The sequence below is a fragment of the Sminthopsis crassicaudata genome, chromosome 3, assembly GCF_048593235.1.
Source record: "Sminthopsis crassicaudata isolate SCR6 chromosome 3, ASM4859323v1, whole genome shotgun sequence".
Taxonomy (NCBI): domain Eukaryota; kingdom Metazoa; phylum Chordata; class Mammalia; order Dasyuromorphia; family Dasyuridae; genus Sminthopsis; species Sminthopsis crassicaudata.
Window position 1 is genome coordinate 173,252,662 of NC_133619.1, and position 23,355 is coordinate 173,276,016.

The 23,355-nt window shown below is 34.9% G+C and overlaps 1 protein-coding gene across 2 annotated transcripts in view; it reads right to left on the bottom strand.

The window, feature by feature from the left end:
• Window positions 1–23,355, bottom strand: part of ADPRHL1 (ADP-ribosylhydrolase like 1) — a 72,622-nt gene that overhangs the window by 13,900 nt on the left and 35,367 nt on the right. Inside the window, exons 5-7 of one of the 2 annotated variants that reach the window (XM_074299580.1) lie at window positions 16,422–16,549; window positions 14,858–14,990; window positions 11,352–11,505 (exon numbers count right to left, since the gene is read on the bottom strand). In XM_074299580.1, the coding sequence (XP_074155681.1) occupies window positions 11,352–11,505; window positions 14,858–14,990; window positions 16,422–16,549 (415 nt within the window). Of the gene's footprint in view, window positions 1–10,309; window positions 11,506–14,857; window positions 14,991–16,421; window positions 16,550–23,355 lie in introns of those variants that run through there. The other variant, XM_074299581.1, reaches the window with a different exon arrangement.

The following is a 23,355-nucleotide window of genomic DNA, read 5'->3' on the forward strand; positions in this document are numbered from 1 at the left end:
CTTTTGTTCTTTTAACTATTTATAAGTATTTTTTTTCAGAGAAGAAGCAGTAAAAAGGATCAAAAGATCATAGGCTTAAAGCTGGAAGCAGAAGAGTATACTGGTAAATATTTAACAATCAGCTTTTGGGGGAAAATGTATGGAGTATACAATTTTCAGTTTAATTAGCATCATTAACATTTTCCCCATCACTTTCTTCAAGCCTTTGATGGTGGGGGAGGGGAAGGGGAAATTATAAAGCAAAAAAAGAATATACTTCCCTCTCTCTTCTCCCATTATTCTTTATACTGAAGAGAGGTTGTATTGGTTTCTACTGACTTATACACTTTCTGAAGTATTCATTAAAATGTTGGTGTCTATATTTTTCAATATCTATAAGTTGATGTGCAGATTTTCTGAATATCTTGATGAATGCTATGAGTTGGTAAATAATTTATTTATTTTTATTTTTAGTAGATTGGATTTGTCTGTCTCACCAAAAGCTCTCTCTGGCCAGCCACCAGAAGTGGAGCAGCCATTTATAATTTTACTGATGAATCAGGGATTGTCATTGAAGCTTTGTCCTACTCCATTTCTGACCTTGACCTACTAATTCTTTCCTCCTTAGATGGCTGATGATGACACTGTTTTGGGGGACTTAACATTGGTGCTAGGCTTATTGTGGACATTGGATAGGCTTTGGACCTACTATACCTCAGAATTCCATCAGTCTCACCCTCACAGGTAGTAAGGACCACAAGTATGTTCACCACTGCCCCAACAGTTGGGAAATAATGTGTATGTTCTGGTAGTTCTTCCCTTTCCATCAACAGGACCTAACTCACAAAGCCAGAGTCTGCTTACTTACAATAATGACTCAGGGTTATAATTTTGTTCTGAATCACAAGCTTGATAAACTTTGGGGAGATTTTACTTTTCTTTTTGTCTGTGAAGTATAATTTCATTTTAAATTTCTAAATAAGACTTATCAAATCTGGTTTTTTATAATAAAAAAAAGTAATTGAATCCAAAATATGACATCTATACAAATTTCACCATCAAAAGTTTAGATCCCTGACAGTAAGTAAGAAGATAATGAGTGGGGCATTTAGGACCACTGTTCTCTCATAGAGCTACAAACTCATTCTTCCCTGCTTTTAGAGTTTACTAATAGAACTGGAGAACAGAAATAGGGGAATTATCTTTGAGAAGGTCACCACTAACCCACTCCCCATCATTACAATCTAAATATGAAGGAAACATATTTTCTAGAAATTAGCTTATCAGATTGCCTCGACGATAACAAAATACCATCTCAAGATGCAAGGAGATAAAACACAGGTAAGTTTAAAGGAGAAAGAGATATGTGAGCAGGGAAGCCTTAGGGGTGGTACTGACTCTAAGCAAAAATAATAGGCAAATAAAATCTCTTTCACAGGCTTTTCTCCATTTTAGCTATTCTTTTCATGAATACCTTTGCTCTCAGATGCTGCCAAAAAAGTTGAGGCTTTTTGTTTGTTTTTTGTTTTGTATAATGGAGAAAGGAGGAAAGATTTTTTTTTAAACCCTTTAAGGACTGGCTAATTATAGCATTTATTTCACTTTGATCAAAGGATCTTGCCCTGCTCACTTCTTGGAGTCAACCTTCTGCTCCATCTATATATGAAGCAGAAACTGTCTTATTGTCCCAGTGGGAAATCTGAGAGGCATTCAAGGACCAAATGAATGACTGGCTAATGAGAGTATTTATCCCACTGTGACAGAAGGGAGATATCTCTAATCAGAGGATCTTGCTCTGCTCATTCCTTGGAGGCAACATATCTATATATGAAGCAGAACCTGTTTCAGGACTTCAGTGAAGATTTTTTTTTTTTTTTTAAATTTTAAAATTTATTTATTTATTTATTTATTTATTTTTGCTGGTGAGTTCATTTGCTGATAAGCTAAAATATTCCACACTTACTTCTAGGGGTGTTTAAGTCTTAGGAAATTTCTACTGGGACTTTTAAAAGTAAAACCTGATACCTTAAATGTTCTTTTAAATAGTAACAACTACAAAAAAACTACCTCAAAGTCCAGGTTTTAAAAGCATCTGTCTTTTAGTGTAAGATCCCCAGTTCTACATTTTCTAAATTATTATTTTTAAAACTTTAGATTTAAATTTTTTTGTTTGCTTCTCTGATTTTTATTTGTTTGTTTTCTCCTGTGGTAAGAAATTAACCTTGTATCAAATCTTTCCGGTGATGGTTTCAGCACTTTTTAATCTTGTCTTTAGCATATATTTCCAATATAACCCTTCTACCAGAAACTATCTATATTGGTAAAAAATTACAGACTTGGACGATTAAAAAAAATCTAATAATAGACTTTTCTCCCTTTTATAAATGAGGAAAATTAGAAAACAGAAGGCAAAATAACTTCTTTAAAATCAATAAGAGGCTAAGAGCCCTTATTTCTGGCACGAAATTATCTGCTGTCACATCATTCATGAAATTTTAAGTTGGAAAGACACCTAGACGTAATCTAATTTAGTCTTATAATTTTACAAATAAGGAAATTAAAGTACAATGAAACATTAAATGAGTTATCTGAGTTCAAACAACTTGTTGATGGAGGCTTAGAACTAGAACCTAGACCAGGCCTCTCTATTCTATATAAAACACTGAATTTTTTTTTCAAATAATATTTTTTATCCTAAGGAAATATGGCTAAGAATGTCTTTTCTAATCCCTACAGTGATCTTGTAACTGTCTTTTTTTTGCATCATTGTGCTTGTTACATAATAAGTGCTTAATTAACTGTGTATCTCTTATCTCTTTATTTCTCTCTCTTTGTGTCTCTCTCTGTCTGTCCCTGCCTTTCTGTCTCTCTCTCTGTTTTTGTCTCTGTTTCTCTCTGCCTGACTGCCTGTTTTAGGAATATTATAGGATCATGTCTAGAGCTGAAAGGAGCTATCTTCTCCTACTACTTCATTTTATAAATTGACTTGCCTAAGTAATAATGTATACCAAGCATCAGCAGCAAGCTTTGAATCCATGTTTTTTTCCTCCAGTCCTGTGTATGTGATTCTTTATCACAATCTCAAAAAGCAGATATTTAGAATTAGACAAACCTCTTATGACTTCTCAAAGGGAAAAAAAATTAGTGTGAGGGGTCCATTAAGCATACAAACTTTCATAGTTTTGGCAACATTTACTAGCTGCCAGACTTCACAAGTTCATTGCATGACTGAACTCAAGGATTCAGACAAATTCAAGGTCCCTTTTCTGAGAATTTAAAAAACCAAATTAATTCTGGGGCTGAAACTTTAAGCATTCCCCTGAATAAGAGACTGTTGACAAATATATAAACTTCTCACAAATTGATAGTCTCTGAGAGGATTATTGAGAGTTCATTAGTGGGCCGAGCACAGCTGTCAAGTAATTTCATTGGCAGAGATATTTAAATGAAACTTGGGAGATGTGAACTGCTTGCTACCAGTTTTAGTCCTTATTAGTTATATTTATTTATACCCAGTAGGGTAGACCATCTTTTCAATTAGAAGGTAGTAGTTCACATTTGATTTCAGACACTTACTAGCTGGGTGATCATTTCACCCTGTTTGCCTTAATTTCTTCACCTATAAAATGAGCTGGAGAAGAAAAAACCCCAAATAGGATCATAGAGAGTTGGAAATGACTAAAATGACTTAATAACAACAAAAATTCTTTTAAAAAATTAGCTGGTTCAAAAATGAGAAAAATAAAGCTCTATATGTTAATTAGGAATGAGGACTGGTCCTGTGGTTTCACTGATTATAGGGATTTCTTAAAAGAAAAAATTCCTTTTCTATCAATGCAGGTGGAAGCTTTCTTTGTAATTTATGGGCTTCTTAAGAGAGTTGCCTGGCAAGAGCTCAAATGACATATGCAATAGTGCCTTAGGTCTTCCTTGATTCACTGCTGCTTCTCTTGATCTAAATACTGCTCAGAAATGGAGATGATAATCATTAATGAATTATTTAGACCAAGCCTTTTATCCACTGATTCTTTTTTTTTTTTTCTCCCTGAGGCTGGGGTTAAGTGACTTGCCCAGGGTCACACAGCTAGGAAGTGTTAAGTGTCTGAGACCATATTTGAACTCGGGTCCTCCTGAATTCAAGGCTGGTGCTCTCTCCACTGTGCCACCTAGTTGCCCCTATCCACTGATTCTTAAGCTAGAATTCACAAACTTAAAAAAAAACCACTTTTCTGGATAGTAATTTCAAGATAATTTGTTTCTTTTGTAATCTTGCATATTTTATTTTATGCATTTATTAACTTTATTGTGAAAAGAAATCCAGAGGCTTTACTAGACGGCCAAGTTGGTCCATGCCATTAAAAAAAAAGGTTAAGAATCTCAGCTATTGAGAATAAAGTCTATAGGGGAAAGAGTTTGAATGGCAGAAATCATTCTGATAAGGAAATATGTGAAGATGTGGATACCTGCTCTCATCTAATGGATTTGTATCATGCTCAGCAACTTCACCTAGATGCTTTGAAGATTAATCACTTACAATGTTCTAAAAACACTTCACCAACACCAGTACAAATAAAGATCAGGGTAATTAAAAGAATGGCCTAAGGCTTCCAGAGAAAACATACAGTTTAGTATGACACATGAACCGATTTAAGCCCTCTGTGTTTACTTTGAAAAATGAGCCTCAGAAGTCTAATGTTTTGTAGAGAACATTGTGCATTCAGAGGCTCTGTAAGTTCTTTTCTTATATTAGTGGTAGATACATGATCTTTTATAGACAAGAGCAGAAATCATCTCAAGAGTAGCAAATTATTTTAGGAGGATGACTTTAAAAGTTGCAATACTACTTCATCCCTCAATTTTAGAATATTGATAGACTAAAAAAACTGTTTTCATGGCTATTCCTGCAAAGGGCTTTTCCAATCTTCCATGAATCATTTTATTCCATCTTTGAAAGAGGTCATTATAAATGTCTGTTTTGACCAACAGAGAAATTGAGGCATGAAAAAATTTCCAATCACAGTCATTGAATAGCAATTTTTGCACTCAGGTCGCAAAATACATAATCAAGTTTACTTTTTAAAATAAAGTCAATTGAGTATTAAGGGTGTGTGTGTGTTGAGGGGTGAGGGAAGGAAGAACACTAGAACATCATCTCAATGAGTCGGACACAAGCAGAGCTGAGACCAACTGGGGGAAATTCACGCTGGGGGAGAAAGGATGTTGTTTAGAAGCTTCTTATTTTAATTTCTCTCAATAAGTAATTGCTAACATGTATAACTTATATTAGATTGTTTGCCATCTCAGGAAGAGAGGAAGGGAAAAGGGAGGGAGGGAAAGAATTTGGAATTCAATTTTTTAAAAATGACAAATATTAAAAATGTAATGGGGAAAAATTTAATATTATTTCAAAAATACCACAGTACTAAGATCAAGTATTTCTAGATTGCTATAAGGGCTTTTGATGTCCTCTAAATTTTACTACCTTGAGAAAAAGTATTGGTTATATCACCCTATCACTCATTGTGGCACTCTTTCTAGTCTATAAACATGTCTCTAACACAATAGCAGAAGTATTTCCCAGCTTGTAGCTTTGTGTTCTAGCCACCTTTCTCAAATAACAAAATAAAAGCTGAAAAATAGTTTTAATAAAAAGACAGAACAGATAGATAATCTGGACAGATCATCAATCTGGACAGAAATATCAAAGGTTCTCTATCATGAATAATCAATACCTTTGACTGGCTGTATTATATCATTCTTAAAGGATAATTTTGCCCATGTTCTAAGAAGCTCATTCAATCTCAAGGCAGTCTGTTAAAAAAAACCAAAACTTCTTTTCTACTTTGATCAAATCTAAATAAGTGGAAAAATGGAGACAAGAAGTAGCAACAGCAATAGGGAATAGTGGCAGCTGCGCTTCTGACTTTAAGACTTTGCCAGCATGATTTAGCTATTCTCTCAATCTGGAATTTCACTCAGTGCCTGGGGTCTTTTCACCTGCAACATTTCTCTGCCATGCTGATCGACCCCTTTCTTCCATTGGTAAGTTTCTTTTGGGGATAGACCTTTTTTCCTATTTCCTTTTATGTGTTGTCTTTCCCCCACTGGAATGAAACTTCCTGTTTTTCTAATTTCTTATATTGGTATTCCCACTGCTTAACATAGTCCTCAACACATAGTAAGGACTCAATAAATATTCAGTGCCTTTCCTTGCTTGCTTCACCTGTTGTTCTGAGCTGCTAGAAGAGCTCTGCTATTAGGCCCTCATGAATATAATTAACAAAAAATTTTATTCTAAGTTTTAAGATCATATATCTTATATTCATTAATTTTCCTGTTACATGCTGGGTATGTACTTAATTTTTCTAGTTTTGATTGCAAAAGACACATCAGTGTTTATAAATGAGAATATTTACAATCCTTGTACTATGTAAATGTTTCCATATATTCAATAAGGATATATTGAAAATCTATAGCATGGATAGCATTGTGCTTTTTCTAGTTTTAATGGACATACATTTCAGGATTTTAATTTCAGGTTTTTTTTTTGAAGCTAGAAATTTAGGTTTAAAGTTAATTTAGTTTATGTGTGTAGGAAACTTCCAGTGTGGAAATTCTCTCCACAAATGCAGATGGACAACTAATTAATAATTTGTAATCTTAGAGAGTTACCTGTGCCTCTATGAGGCAAGTTACTTGTCAATGGTCATCCAGCTAATAGGTATCTGAAGCAGGCATCAAATGCCCATCTCTCTGACTCCAAGGCCAATAGCCCCCTGTCCACTAAATCTAGCTGCTGCATTTCAGGGATGCTGATTTTAGCCTTAATATAGATAAGAAAACCTGGACTTTCTCTTATATTCTTTTTACCTTTTAAAGTCTTATCCATTCTTTAAAGACTACTTCAAAGGTGCCAATAAAGACTTTTCTTATTTTTCATCAAGTAATAGTTATCTTTTCTTTCTCCATCCTCACATATCACTTTGTATTCCTCTAGTGCACTTATTATTAGTATTAGTATGTATTAAATTATTTGAACAAAGCTTATCACTTTCATAAACTGTAAATTTCTATGAGAAACAGGAACCAAGTATTATCCAAATTACATTTCTTCCAGTACCCAACACAATGTTTTGTGTATTTAAGGTCTTAACAACTACTTGCTGGTTTGAACTAAATAGAAAGTATTCCCCCTAAAAAATTGTATATAATTTATATTAAAAATTTCCCAAGGAAATTAACAGATTTGTGATCTGATATCCAAATTCTCCATAGAATATCATAATACAAAAATACTACTATCAAAGTACAGACACTATACTAATGGCACAAAAGGGACTTTGAAATTTTGCTTCCAAGGGAATATTTGTATGGAGAAATATGGGAAATAGCAAAAATAGCAGGGTAGCATGGCATATAGGAGAATTGGAAGGAGGTTTTTCATGTGAGTGACACCATTGGTTCTTTCTAGATCTCAAATCCTCTCATGATAGTTTTATAAAATCCCCTCATCTATATCTACCTTGTCAATTGCCACAGTTAACTGTTTCCCATCATTCAGCTTAAGGATTCACATCCTCATTTCCTATTCCAGTATGAAATTAAACTCTGAAAGGAGAGACCAGGTACCTAAAATTGTACCTTTGCTTTACAATGACAAACCATATAGTCTTAGGTCTCTCCCTGAATCTTTTTTTTTTTTTTTTTTTTTTTTTTTTCCTCAGCTGTAAGAAATCACAAGAACACAGAGCATTCAGGTGTGATGAGTTTTTTCACTACTAGCTTTACCACTTGGACATTCTTATGTCATTTGTTATTATGGCACCATTTTAGTAGGGGAATAGTTAGAGAAACTAGCACATAAAACCAAAAACAGAAATTTCGTAAGTTTTGAAAGAATTTTCTTGAGACAGCTAGGTCTTGGACTTGCATTGGACTTGGAATAAGAAAGACCTGAATTCAAATATGGCCTAAACATACACTAACTGTATAAACTTAGGCAAGATATTTAGTCTCTCTCTGCCTCAATTTCCTCATTTGTAAAATGAAGATAATAAAAGTACTTCCCTCTTAGGGTCCTATGTGACCAACTCATATTAGGTACTTTAAAAATACTACATATTAGTATTATTATCAGGCTAATGATCTGGATAACTACTAACATTTTAGAACATTATAATGATATTGGACTTGCTTTTTCAAATACCCTTTATGCTGTTTGTTCTAGTTCTGCATCAGGATCAGGAATGGGAAGGCCTTTAGAAATCATTTCATGCAGTCATTCTCAAAGTGTGGCCTGGGAACCCCTTTCAGGGGGTCCATGAAGTCAAAACTATTTTCACAATAATACCAAGTAGTGTTCATTTTGAATGTGATGAATATTGGTAAGTATAACCCAAATAAGAAAAGGGAATCCTGAGACCAAAAAGTTTGAGAACCACTGATCTGATCCAATCCCATCATTTTATAGGGAATATTGAGGTCAAAGGAAGAGAAGTAGCTTGTCCAACATCACAAAAGCAGTGAGTAGAAGAGCTGGGACTCTTTCAACTCCAAATCCAGTGCCGTATCCATATTATTATAGGATAATGTAATAGAAGTATTTTTCACATTTAGTTTATAATTACTGAATTTTTCTGATCCATATGAATTATTAAGTTCAAGATTCAAAGTCTTCAGCAGGAACAATCTCCTAAAATTGAAAGCCAATTTCTAATGGTTAATTAAATTTAACTGATCTCTATTTGCTTAAGGCTTCTCTTGACATCATATAATTTTACAAATAAAAACTCCATTTAGCACCAGATGGTCAAATATATATATATATTTCCAAATCCTGAAAAAAATTATTTATAAATCTGGAATGTGTTAATGGGTTTCTTTTTTTCTTTTTCTCTTTCTTTCTTTCTTTTCTTTTTCCTTTTTTTCTTTTTGGATCTATACTTATGATTTCATACAGTAAGAAACTTTCTTTGCCAGTGTAGATTAGCATCTTCTAAAAAATTTATAGTTAGTACATATAATTTCATTAATATTTGGAACTCCCAGTATAGAAGCTTCTTCCATGGTAGACAAGGTACCAAGACATATTCAACTACATCTGGGTCTTTTAGTCCGAAGAGCTACGGAGACACTTTTACCCGTAGTCACAGAGCTAATATATATAAGATCTGAGGTCTTTTCTATTATGGGCCAGCTCTCTATTCACTGTTAGACTTCTTCTTGCACATTTCTATTTAATCCAACTAAATTACATATCTCTACATAGATGCAGTATGTTATGATAGTTTCTCTTTTGTCATTATCTATAATATTAAGGCTTTCCCCCAAAAAATTCTCTTGATTTAGAAAGCTATGCCATCATTTGGGAATGTTACTTCCAATAATTTAAAAACACAAATTGCAAAACCCCTTAGGTTCATCGGTTTGAAGACTTTGGCAGACATTATCTTTTCTTTGAAAAAAAGAAAAAGAATATAACCCACAAATTCCTGTTCCCATTCTGCAAGCCATTTTTGGCTTTCCACTTAAAATTCACCTCAAAAACTCTGGTTACTCATGCATGACGAAGTAAGAAATTTGGGAGATAAGAAAAAGAATCAAGTTTGAATTGTCAAGCATTGATTCATAACTTAGGGTATATAAAGCTATTTTAAAAATATTTTTTATAACTATTTAAAAGTGGTTTTGTTTCATAACTCTGTGTAAATTTGTGTATTTAAAAACATTCTGAAAAGAGGCCCATACATTTTGCAGCCTGCCAAAAGGGTTCATAATTGGTTGAGTTTCTGATCTAAATAGCATTGATTTCTTGAACTGAAATGTCAGGATGTTTAGCTAGTTGCACCTTTTGACTCCCACATTTCCAAAGGTGATTTTGACTCCCCATATCCTAACTGACGGACATCTCTCTTCATTAATGTACTGATACAAAAACCAAGCCCAAAGAGGAAGAAATATGAGCAAAGGGCATTTCTTCTTCTAAGAAAAAAACCTATCTAGTGTAAGGCATGATTGCCTTATGATATTAGACTGGAAGCCATTTGAAAGAAGGAATCATGCTAAGAGTACCTTGGATGGTTAGTGAATGGCTTAACCAGCACATTCTGCTCCTGCCATATATTACTTAGCTGGAGCAGTACTGGCGGTCTGAGTGCTGTACACAGACCACAGCTTTAAGTTTCCATTCTATGGCATGTCCTGTGGACCATATTCTGTGGGGCAAGTTCTTTCATACAGACACAGAGGACATAAAAAGGAACAAAAAAGAAACTAGCCAAGCTGCAAACAGGAAATGGTGGCAAAGCGTATGTAGCGTTAAACACAAAACTGTCTTTTGCTTGTTTTATTCACACCAGATGCTACTTTTTTTTTCTTTTTAGGTTGTCCAGAGTACAGTTATTTTTAGCAAGGGAGCAACTGCTTTCTTTTTTGGGTCTCTCAGAAAGAGAAATCTCAGTCACGGGGAAGACATCACTTCCGGATCAGTGAGCCTGAATGGGGAAAAGCTGCAGAAGACCTAAACTGCAGATTCTCATGCTGACCTCATCCCACGTGACAAAACCAGACCAAGGAAAGAGAAAATGATGTTTGTGGGCAACACAAGAGTCATTTATTTCCTAGTTTGTTTAGGAAGTTGCTTTCAAAAGAGTTTGTTCTAGAAGATCTAGTGTGATTAAAAACACATGCTAAAAATGCTAAACACAGTGTCATTTGGCTGCATGTTGAGTGCACAAAATTACGGAATATTCCCCCATCATAGAAACATCTCCAGAAATAATACAAATGCATCATCACACCAAGAAGGGATTGATGTTTTATCAATAAATTTTTGGAGAGCATTCAATTTCTTTGGGTGAAATTCATAAAAATACAAATCTAAATGAGAGAAACCAAACTTAAATGAGTGGTGGAAGAAATTTATAATCTATAGGAGACATTTCTGAGGATAGCCATTGACGTTAGCTTTGTTGAAATAACATAGCAGAGAGCATTAGTTTTGCGATACAAATGAAAATACACAGTTGTCCGGGAGATGATTGGTTTCTTTGGAAATTCAAGTGGGGCAAATTATGTGTAATTGCCACAATAAAACGGGTTTGGATCAGCTAATTTAAAAGAAGGATATTCTCACAGGACAAAAATGTATTTCATCTAGCAATTAGGATGTTGGAAAATCCTTGAAATCGAGCTGTGGAGTGCTGCTTTCTTGTGGCCAATGATGCATGGATCTCTTTGCTAGCTGAAAACTGCACACATACATTACTACATATATAAAAGCTCATTTAGCCTGCATTGTGAAAACTAAGGGGTTACCCATAGGACTTGGAAAAAGTCTCTATAGAAAGGGAAAGTGGCAGAAACTGCTTTACTTTTCTTCTGTGGATATGCGGTAAAGTGCTTCTCCCAAATTCTCAAGCTTCTCTTTGTGTTCGAGGTCCTGGTACAAGCCTTTGGGAATATTGTTCAGGCCATAGAGCAAGCCATATAAACATCCAGCAATAGATCCAGTAGCTGCACTTTCACCTGAAATAGGAAATAATAGAGTGCTTAGATTGGAGAATCCCAAAACTAGATGGGAAATAAGAATTCAATGGTTTCTTACTCTGCTCCTCCCATTTTTTACAAATAAGGAAACATATCTGTCAATCAGTTATTCAATAAATCTTTAGTAAGCACTTATTATGTGTTACTGTACTAGGTAAAGAGAATGTAGACTATATAGAAATGAGAAAATCTCTGCCCTTAAGGAAAACCAAATGGACATAAATAGATATAAACAAATAAATATACATTTTGAGGGTAGACATTAGCTACTGTAGCACAGCTAAGTGGCTCGGTGTTTAGACTATTGGAATCAGGAAGACCTGAGTTCAAATTTAACCTCATTAGCTATGTGATTCCAGCCAAGTCACTTAACTCTATTTGGAGAAGGAAATGGCAAGCCACTCCAGTTATCTTTACTGAGAAAACCCGGAGGAGAGTATAATCCCTGAGGTCATGAAACAACAATTTCTAAACAAGTTAGCCACCAGGGATATCAGGAAAGATTAATTTGCAGTGGGAAAGACTTCCCCACTTAAAGCATTTGATATGGACTCCCCTTAGCTTGGTAGATTAGCAAGCAGAATTACAACACAGGCTAGTCCCTTTCCAAGACTGTGAAGTAGGCAGTCTTTAATCACCCTTTTCCTAATCTTACCCTATCTATCTTCAGATTCTCAGTGCCTTCACTTCATCAATACTATTCCCCACATAGGATCTGCTAGCACCCTTTGACAATTTACTGTATCTTTAAGGCAGTGCAACTCTTCTTTCAGGGAAATTTCCATTTATATTTTGATCTTTAACTGTGGAGTGTCTTGTTAAAGTAATCCCTGTGAGTGAGTTGGGTCCTGTTACAGCAAGTGTGTGATGGTGTACCAACACATTTGCCTGAGAGTAATGTTAGAGGTGTGGGAGTTAAACCAGTGATTGTGTTGTGTTTCCCTTTTGGGAATAAATTATTCTTTCAGGCTCTCCAAGCTTCTTTGGATTCTGTCCGGTAATTTTTGCCATATTTGGGAACGTGCCAAATTTAGCCTCCTACTCCCATATCTCTTTTCTCTTTTCATCTCTCTTTTGACTGCTGTCAACACCTCTTAGTGATCAGATGCCTTTGAACCATTGCAGACTCCTGTTCTTCAGCTAAATTTTTCTCTTGGATAACTAGGGAGACATACCTGCTGAGAGTGCTTAGCCTTAGAGAATTCCAAAGCTATATGGGAAATTAGAGCTCATTGATTTCTACCCTACCCTCCTCATTTTTCAGAGCTAAGGAAACAGATCTCTCAATCAGTTATTCAACAAACATGTATTAAACACTTTTTATGTCAGTCACTGGTAGAGAGAGATTATTCACCTTTTTTATTTCTATTAAAATACCCTCAATCACTTCAGTTTCTTCTCTTTCAGTTTTCTTCTTTTTTTAAAAAAAATTCCATTTAATATTTTATTCTTCATAATGTTACATGTAAAATAATTTTTTTTACAATTACTTTAAAACTTTGAGTTCCAAATTCTCTCCCTTTTGCCCTCTCCACCCCCAAGCCCATTGAGAAGACATATGTGAAGTCATGCAAAACATTTCCATAAAAGTCATATTTTCTTTTTGACATACTTTCTCTGTGACTAATTTTTTTCCTGATCACATTTTCCCTCTAATCCATCCTTCCTCCTATACTTCATCCATCTGTACTTACTCTGCTCACCATAGCTCCTTGAGTTCAATTATATATGGCAATTGATCACAGTGAGGAGTGTGCTAGAATTGTAGTCAGGAAGATGACGGGTAAACTCTGCACCTGACACTGGTTGTGACATCCTAGACAAATCATTTAAGCTCTGTGAACCTCAGTTTGTTCATCTTTATAATAGACTAATAATAGTATATAATTGACAGGAATGTTGTGATGCTTAAATAAGAAATGTATGTAAATTGTCTTAAAAACTGTGAAGTGTTATGTATGTCATTTTGATTTACTGACCTCTCCCAATACTTGAATTGATCATAACTCCTCATAAAACTCTTTTCCCTTTTCTTCTCTTTTCTACTTCCTTTCCCCCCCTCCTTTCTCGTATTCTCTTTTCTCCTCTGCTCTATTAAAAAAATCTTAATGATCTGCCTCTATCAATACTTTTAAAACCTCTGATAAAGAGTCATTTTGTAACTTTACATTATATTTGGGATTGTTGTTATTTAGGTGATTAGTCATGTCCAACTCTTCACAATCTCAGGAGTTTTCTTGACAAAAATACTGGAATGATTTGCCATTTCCTTCTCCAGCTCACTTTACAGATGAGGAAACTGAGGCTTTGTACTGAGGTCAGTGCTATTATTATGATTAGTAAGTGTTTAAGAGTGAATTTGAACTCCTCTTTTCAACTCCAGACATAATTCTCTAATTTCTCCACCTACCTGCTAATTTATACACTAACAACAGCATTGTAAAAAAATAAAAAAATAAAAACTTTGAAAGCTGTAAAAACTATGAGCAACACAATGATTATTCATGTTTCTAAAGGACCACCAATGAGAAATGTTCTTATAACAGAGACGATGGATTAAGGGTGCAAAATAAAACTAATTCTCTCTTTCTCTTGTCTTTGTTTCTGTCACTGTTTCTCCCCTTTTCTCTCTTGCCTTCTTCCTTCTCTCTCTCCATATAAACACACACAAACACACAAACACATACACACGTGGTTGGTCCTTCATTCTCAAAATGAACCAATGACATGATGAGGATATTGTCTTGACTTATGTGTGAATAAGCATATGTGTAATGTAATATGCAGCTATTCAGGAAACTTGTTTTGCTTGACCATGCATACTTGTTAGAAGAAATTCGTTTTACTTTTATTTCCAACAAAGTGAGAGGTGGATGGAGAGGTTAGATGTCTCTTAATTTAAAAAGAGAGGTATGAATGCTACAAATGTGAAATGTTATATGAACTTTCAGATGAGTTTACCACATTATTAGCTTTAATTAAATTTTTATTTTACTATAAGAGACTTCTTAGGAGGTGAGAATAATCTTTAAATATTTGTAATATTTTAAAAAATCACATCAATAAATTTTTAAACTAAAAAAACTTAAAAACATATATATGTATATATGCATGTATATGTGTATGTTGAATATATACATATACACATGTATGTATGTACATATATGTACACATGTAGGAGTATAAATATTTGTGCATGTGTGTGTGAGTAGATATTCCTGCTAGAAGAAGATGTTGGAAAGAGGAACTGGCCATCCTGAAGCTCAGAACCATAAATCATAGAATGTCACAAGGCACCCAAACCCCCAAATGTAAAAAGGAAGATACTGACCTCCATGAAACATAGCCCGGTTACAGAGCTCTGCCCAATTGTCACCTGCTCCCAGAAGAGCATCATATGCAATCATTGGAGCATCGTGGCCCCTTCTTCCCCCTCGACCTTCTGAACTCCATTTTCTGTAAGTCTGATGAAATGACCAAGATCAGTTATTTGAGCTTTTGAAAATCATTGAAAAGGTTTAACAGTTTTATTCTAGGTTGTTGTTTTAGCTCTAAATGTGAACTTGGGGGTACTCAGGAAGTCTTAGCTGGCCATGTCCATAGTGTTGGACTCATGATCGTCATTTGAATAGCTAAGGAAAACTAGACTGGTAAAAGCAAAATTGATGATGACATCACTTTTTAATAAATAACAAAATGGATTTGATTTCATTGTGGCATTCATAAAATTCCATCACAGCAGTGACATCATATCTCCTAAACCAGGTTGTGATTTTAATAGAAAAAGGACTGGACTAGTATTTTCACTAATAATAAGAGCTTCTGAGCAAGGAAATTCCCTCTAACAATGCAAATTGAAACCTCTGTAATTTAGGGAGCTGTCCAGAGCACTGAAGTGACTTTCCTAGGGTCACAAAGCCAATAAGAACTTAGATGGAAATCATCCTGGCTTTGGAGTCAATTCTCTGTCCTCTATACCACAATGCCATATTGCCTTTCACATTAATAACCATTCCTAATTTGATGCTTTATTCCAAAGAATTCTTAATTCTCTAACTCAGGTACACAATCTTTTTATCCTCATATGGTATCTTTTTATCCTTATGTGGTATAAAGAAGTAATATCCCTAAAGTACAGATGGAACCAACTACAGAGCTATTTCGGGAGTCTTTGCAATTTGGGCAAGTACCAATAATTGTGTCTTGGGAAAAGTAGTAGGAAATAAGACCTCAGTTAAGAGGTAGTTAGTGGTGATTAGGGCAAACTAGGAAGGGAGCTCACCCCCAGTCCATGGTCTAGTAGCTTCCTATTTTATCTAATTATTTTTACTAACTAGGTGCTAAGCTCTCTTGTCTCTGCACAGTTGAAAGACTGAAAATACTATCAGCACTTGCTAAATTTAGTACCGAGGGTAAAGTATTTATCCCCCAGTGCAGTTATAGTTCTCACCTAAGGACAGAAAAAATAATAGATTAGAGTACTGGAAGGAGCTAGGATTAAAATCCAAACTTCCTGAATTACTAAGGTGGTACAATGATTACATCACATAATTTATCATTTTCCTGATAATTGAGTAGTCTAAACTTATTCATTGTTCAGATTTAAGAAAGAAAAAAATAAGGTAGCTAGAGGGATCCCTGAGAATTCTGCCTTGTATTCCAATTTTGTTTTGGATATAATTCATGATGACTAAATTGTGTGAAAACTTTAAGATGCAAGTGTATATTTAAAATATTTGACTTCCTTAAGTATAAGTACAAATAGCGAATATTCTCATCTTTGAATGTTAAAAATCTGTTCCCTGAAAACAGCTAGGTAAGCTCTTAGGCTATTCAGGTTATGAATAAACTATTAGTATTCTGAGGTTTTTCTGAAGGAAAACCATCAAGTTTACCTTGTCTCTCTCCTCTGCATCATAACGTTCAGGAAAAGTGGCTTTATTATCTTGGTCTTCAGCAATTTTCCTCTCCTCCAGATAAAACTGCCACTTGGCTTCAAAGTAAAACCAGTGTTCCTGGTATTCTGAAATCAAAAGTGATAGTCAATCTTGGCAGAGTAGTCCTTAAAATACGCATTCTAGTTAAAGAGACACTAAGAATAGCTTTTTGTTGTTATCTTTGATACTTAGGTTTTAATATACCTCTCCTTACAATCATTTATCAAATCTTACTGATTCAGACTTTGTAATACTCCTTGTCTTCATCCCTTTCCCTCCAGACTTACCATGAACATTCTAATATAGACATTCTCAGATGAGAAGTGTTCAGGATCCCTCTGCTCATTGCCTCTCCTCATCCCCAGTCCTTTTTCTTCTATTTAATTTTCAGAAATAAGTGCATTTTGCTTTTAATATCACATTCATTTTCAAATACATCTTCTTCCCTCTCTTCCTCAGAGAACCAAGCCTTTGCTTCCAACAAATATTTGACTCATTTTCCCCCCTACGATTGAGGAATGAGGCTTTATTAGAGAAACCTACTTCAAAAAAATTTTTTTTTATAATTACCATTGCTAACTGAATTTCCTCCATTTAATCCATTCTTTCTCTCCTTTCTGTTCTCAAAAGTGTTTTGTTACTGCCCATTTTCTCTCCCAATATCTCTCTCTTTTATCAGCCGCCTTCTTCCTATAGCTCTCTCTTTTATCAGCCTCCCCATTTTCCTGCAGGGTAAGATAGTTTTCTATATACATATTGAGTGTGTATGTTATTTCCTCTTTGAACCAATTCTGATGAGATTGAGGTTCACTCATTCACCCTCTGCTCCCCTTTCCCCCCTCCACTATTAAAACTTTTTCTTGCCTTTTTATGACAAATAATTTACACTATTTTACTTCTAATATCACATGAAATTTCACACCCAAAGTCTCCCAGTTCTGCAAGTTTTGCAAGAAAGTGCAAAAACATTTTCTCAATTATTCTTAATATCTAAGATAGATCATTATATATTCTTCTCTCATTTTCTCTCTTTATCCCCCATCTCTTGCCCTCAGATTTCATTAAGGTTCATCTCTTCACTAATACTTAGCTGTCTCTGCATCCTCTCCCATCTTTTCCACATACCCTTCCCACAAACATTTTTTCAGTTATAGTACTTAACCCATTCCCAGTCCCTTAGTCTCAGTTATTCTGTCTCTATCTCTCAAGCCTTATCTAACACTATCCCAAATACCAACTTTAGATTTCTTTTCCATCCAGTCACTGACCCACAGAGAAAAAGGGCCACCTAATTTGGCATTTTATACTACTGCTGGATTAACATTCAATTTGCACTAGGATAAACCTCTTTACTCTATTCAAAACCCCTTAATAACTTCTTATTGCTTTCTGACTTCTCTCCAAATTTATTAATCTGGCACAGGTCTACCACAATCTAGTATTACTATACCTTTCTAGCCTTAAGTCCTATTCCCCTTCACCTGTGCCCCAGGATACAGGATAATTCTAATACTCTTTGCTAGGGGTCAGCAAACTACTGCCCAAGGGCCAAGTCTAGTCTCCTCCTAATTTTGTACAGCCCCAGCTAAGAATGTTGTTTTGTTAAAAACATGTAAAACAGGACTATGGAAGGGTTATAATGTATCAGCCATTATTATACTTGGTACTCTCTCACTCTTTCATGTCTTTGTTCATTTTGCTCCCCAGTATTGAAATGCTTTCTTCATCCTCTCTGTTGCCCCTTCTCTGCACCACGAAATTCTATCCATCTTTCAAGATCCACTTCAAAGGCAGCATCCTACAATTCTTGCCAATGAAAATGATCTTGTCCTCTTTAGTCCTTGTATAACCTTGTTTATGCTTCTCACACATTCATGTTCCATATAACATATTGCACTTATGAAATTGTAAGATCCATAAGGCCAGTCTTGTTTACAAAAACAAACTCCGAAATCTGAAATAGTTTTAGAAAGAAATTTATTAGGTCATTTAGTAGAGGAGAAGGAGCCATACCTTCTTTCTGGCTCATTCTCCTCTACCAAATAACCTAATGAGTTTTTATCCAATTCCTTTCTGGGCCCTAATATATAACACTCTGAACACTTACACACTTAATAGATGTTTGTTGAAAGGAATATGGTCAAAATTCTGTTTTTTTTAAGACAATAAGGGCAGTTCCCAAGAGACATAATGATGTAATGAGGTAAAAAATAGGATTTAGAACCAAGACCTGGAATTAGATCCTGGTTCTGCTACTTGTCCAAGATTATGGCATTGGGCAAAATCCTTAATATGAGATTCAGTTCCTCGTCTGGAATGGATATTGAGATTTAAGATTTGTAGTAGCTTACTTCACAGGAGACCTAAATAAGAATACATGTCAAAGCTCTTTGTTGTATAAAATGCTATTAAGTAATTATAACCATCATTCTTCTTCTTCTTCTTCTTCTTCTTCTTCTTCTTCTTCTTCTTCTTCTTCTTCTTCTTCTTATTATTATTATTATTATTATTATTATTATTATTATTATTATTACCATTAATAACAGTGATGACCTAACTCTCCTGACAGTTTGGACTCTTACATCAAGTACAAGTACAACAATGGTCTGTTGTTCATGGGCCAGTCTAGCTGACTGCGGTGGGGTTTTATAACCATAAAATTGGTCATAGAGTGATCAATATCTTATGAATCAATATGGTAGAATTGAGAAAATACTGGTCATGGAATTAAAAGAGTGATTACAGTCTGACATTTGCTAGTTGTATGACCACCACAGACAAGTGACTTCTACAAACCTCAGTTTCTTCACCTAAAATGGGGATAATAGTAGTTGTGGTAACTCATAGCATTATCTGGATCAAATGTGATAATATATGTACTGTACTTGGCAAACCTTAAAGGTCTATGAAATTTTAAAATATTAATAAGAATTTTTCTTTTTTTCTAATAGTATTTTATTTTCCCAAATATATACAAAGATAGTTTTCAGCATTCACCTTTGCAAAACTTTGTGTTCAAAATTTTTCTCCCTCTCTCCTCCCCACCTGCCTCCCCAAAACAGCAAGAGATCTAATGTGCGATTCTTCTAAACCTATTTCCATAAGGAATTTATTTTTCTCAATATTAATATCATCATTGAAATAACCTTCATTTGATTTCACAGTTTCTAGTTTTAGTTGCAGCTCCTCTATGAAGACTTCTCTATACCCTCTTTAAGTTGTGACTGCTCACTCTCCCTGTCAAAATTGCTTTTATTTATCAGTATCCACGTGATAGCCTCTCAAAAGAATATAAAATCCTCAAGGCCAGTGACTGTTTTCTTTTGGTATCTGTATACTGACACCCAGTTTGGTGTCTTGTATGTGTTTACTATATAGTGACTGAACTGAATTGAGTATTATTTTGACCACATCAAGTCCTAAAGACTATGTTTTATTGAGGGCACAGAGAGGTAGTGATCAACATCAATGGTTAATTATATATACTGAAGAAATTATCAATCTCATGAATAATAATTAATATGACAAGTAATAATTATTATTATCTATTATATATATTATATATCTCACATATATAATTATGCAAATGATAATTAGACTCCCAAGTTAGGCCATAAAAACTTAAACCATATTTCCATGTACTAGAAATATATTGTATAACAGTACTATAGATTTTTCTCTGGAAAAACATATTGAGCCCCAAACTGCAGTGATAGTCAATAAACATTTATTAACTGCTTATTATGTGCCAGACATTTCAAAAAACTGGGGATATGAAGAAAGACAAGTCACTTTCACATTCCCTTATAGGTCAATAGGATTTGATGGAGGAAAGAGGTGGTGTTGGATAGGGGTTAAGGAGTTGAGGATGAAGATCTAAAAGTAGATTAAAAGTTGAGCTTGGAGTTGGGAGTGTAAGGAGCAAGGATTGAGGAGTGAGTGAGATGGTAGATGGGGGTGGAGATCTGGGTTGGGGCAGGATTAGGGAGTGAGAAGCTGGAATGAGGAGTTTGAAAAGGGAAGGAGAAGGGATGAAGGCTAAGGAGCTTCTCAGGAAGCACAGTAATAAAAGTCCTAATTTTCCTCCCCAGTCCGAACTCCCACATATTAAGAAGAGCAACAATTCCAGATTGTAGTGAGACAGAATTGACAATGGCTTCTGACATCTAGTATAGTGGAAAAGACATTAGTTCTAGAGTTTGAGAACTCTGAAATCCACAGAAAAACACCAATTACTGAATGAGAGAATTCAGATAGAAATCCTGCCTCTGATTCCATACTACCTCAGTTTCTCATCTGTAAAATGAGAATATTGTACTAAATGTCTTATAAAATCTCTTTCAGATCTACAGCTATAACAACTGGAGTTCCTTGGATCCTACTCAACTGCAGTAGTATTTGTATACCAGAGCTATATATAAATTCTGGGTTAATAAATTCAGAGCTGCCTGTACATTTTAATATGGTTTATTGTATTCATAAGATGTGAATTTTTATCAATCAGCATCTACTAAGGAAGAAAAGGTGAATAAAGCAGAAAGGGAGAAGAAAATATTATTCCAGAACCATTTGACTGAACTTTGAAAATGGAAGCATTAACATAGCTTTGCTTAAGTTTTGCAACATGTTTTCATCAAAGTAATAGAAATATTAAATGTCAGATTAATTGTGAATCCCACTAACAGCATGCTAACAAATCAGGGAGATAAGAAGTCTTCTTTAGACTGATTAATAGACTAAAACATTCTCAGAAATGTTTAAGTATATATATTCTAGGGTCATTCTACCAAACTGGAGCAGGATTGGAATGTACCTAACCATGATGTGTTCTGGCATGTACACGTTAAGGACATTCCACCTTCTTTGGATAATAAAACTGGGAGGAGAGTATGTGTGAGAGAATCCTACAGCAAAACTGATTTTGCAATCTGCTAATATCCTTAGCATTCCAAATTTGCTCTTTTAGTACTTTACCACCACTATCCCTTATTATATATCAAGACTGGATGCCTCTCTGACCCTATTCTTCAGGTAGAAAGAGTGAGAGACAGTGATGTTAAGCCACTTGTCCAAGAAGGCCCAAAAAGTTCATAGGAAACTCAGAATTTGAAGTCAGAGGCTCAATTCTCTCATCTGAAAGATGTGGAAAATAATAGTACTTACCAGTATTGTCAAGGGTTGTTGTGAGGATAAAATGAGACAAGATATATAAAGACACACTTTGTAAATCTTAAAGGATTATTTAATGCTAACTATTATTATTATTGTTGCCTAAGATCAAAGAAATAGTAGGGGCTGCTAGGTGGCCAGAGGATAGAATGTTGAGTCAGAAAAACTCATCTTCCAGAGTTCAAACTTGCCCTCAAGCACTTACTCATTGTGTGACTCTAAGCAAGTCACTTAACCTCGTTTGCCTCAGTTTCCTCAATCATAAAATGAGCTGGAGAAAGGAAATGGCAAAACACTCTAGTATGTTTGCCAATAAAATGGGGACCCAAAGAGTCAGACACCAACTGAATATGGTCATACAAGTATCTTCAGAGCAAGATTTGAACATAAGGTTCGCCTAATTCTATAGTATTCACTTTCCCTTGTACTAAACTGCCTCTATCTAAATCTAAGTTAGCAGCGTACCAAGAAGGAAAAGTGGCAGAAGGAGGGACTGGTGCTATAGTCCTGAGCTGCTTCAATTGAAAAAGGACAGCTTTTGTGATGCTTTTGGTGGGAAAGAATGGCAAAAACTAAGGTACCTAAACTGTGACCTTGGAAATCATTGCCTTGGGAGAAATGTGGGTCTGGGAGAAATCATTGTTTTAATATCTTTGACCTAATTGCTTTTGTTTCTATGAATATTAGCAAATGTGGCTTATGTAACCAATTCCATCACATTATGCTAGTTTGAATAAATGAAAATGTAGTATTAAGGTAAGAGAGAAGAATTTTCTTAATGGATGGGGTCTGAGCCAAGAGACTGATCCAAAGGGTAAGGAGAAAAACACTGCCATCCACAAAAGTGGTGCAGTCAAGAGAGAGAAATAGTGTCTGAGAAGCAGAGCGTCTGGGTGATGAAGCTGGGCTGTATAGTGGATAGAATCCCAACTTTAGAAATGGGAAGACCTGATTTTGTATCCTATCTTTGTAACAGGGTCATCATTGGCAAGACATTTGATCTCTCTCAATCTCATCTATAAAATAGGGATAATAATAGCATCTATCTCATAGAGTAGTTACAAAGATCAAATGAGATAATGTTTAAAGTACTTCATAAGCTTTAAATAGCTATATGAATATCTGCTATTAACCACAATAGGACTTGGTATTCTCACGGAATGCTCTCTGATGTTGAGTGAAATGAATAACCACTTGAGTGAGATGGACCTACATGTCCCTTATCCATATTAACAAATAAGGTCAGGTATCTCGGCAACTGTGCCTTTTGGTAGTTAAAGAGATACACAGTGGTGAAAAGTGTCTTTGGACACTGACAAAGACAAGTTCTTCAGAGTTCCACAGTACATATCAAAAACTCAAGAATGAAAGACTGATTAGATTTTTTTTTAAAGTAGAGGCCCATTAAAGAAGGAATCCTGAAGCAAATTAGAGCTAAAAGATAGTTGATTCACAAGTGACAGGATTTATCATGCCACTGAGCTTGCTTTCTGTCCTTTCTGCAATCAGCCAGTAACATTTCTGAAAACTTGATAGAAAGCGTTGTTTGGATCACGGCATTTAGAATTAAAAAAAAAAAGACTTTAAAAAGGAAGAGGAGAAACTTAATGAATATTTCATGATGAATTGATGTAAGGAGTGGTTCCTTAGAATTAGAGAGAAATATAGTTTTTTGGTATGTTTTTAAGTAGTCATATGATAAGAAACCAAAATATGGTATTAT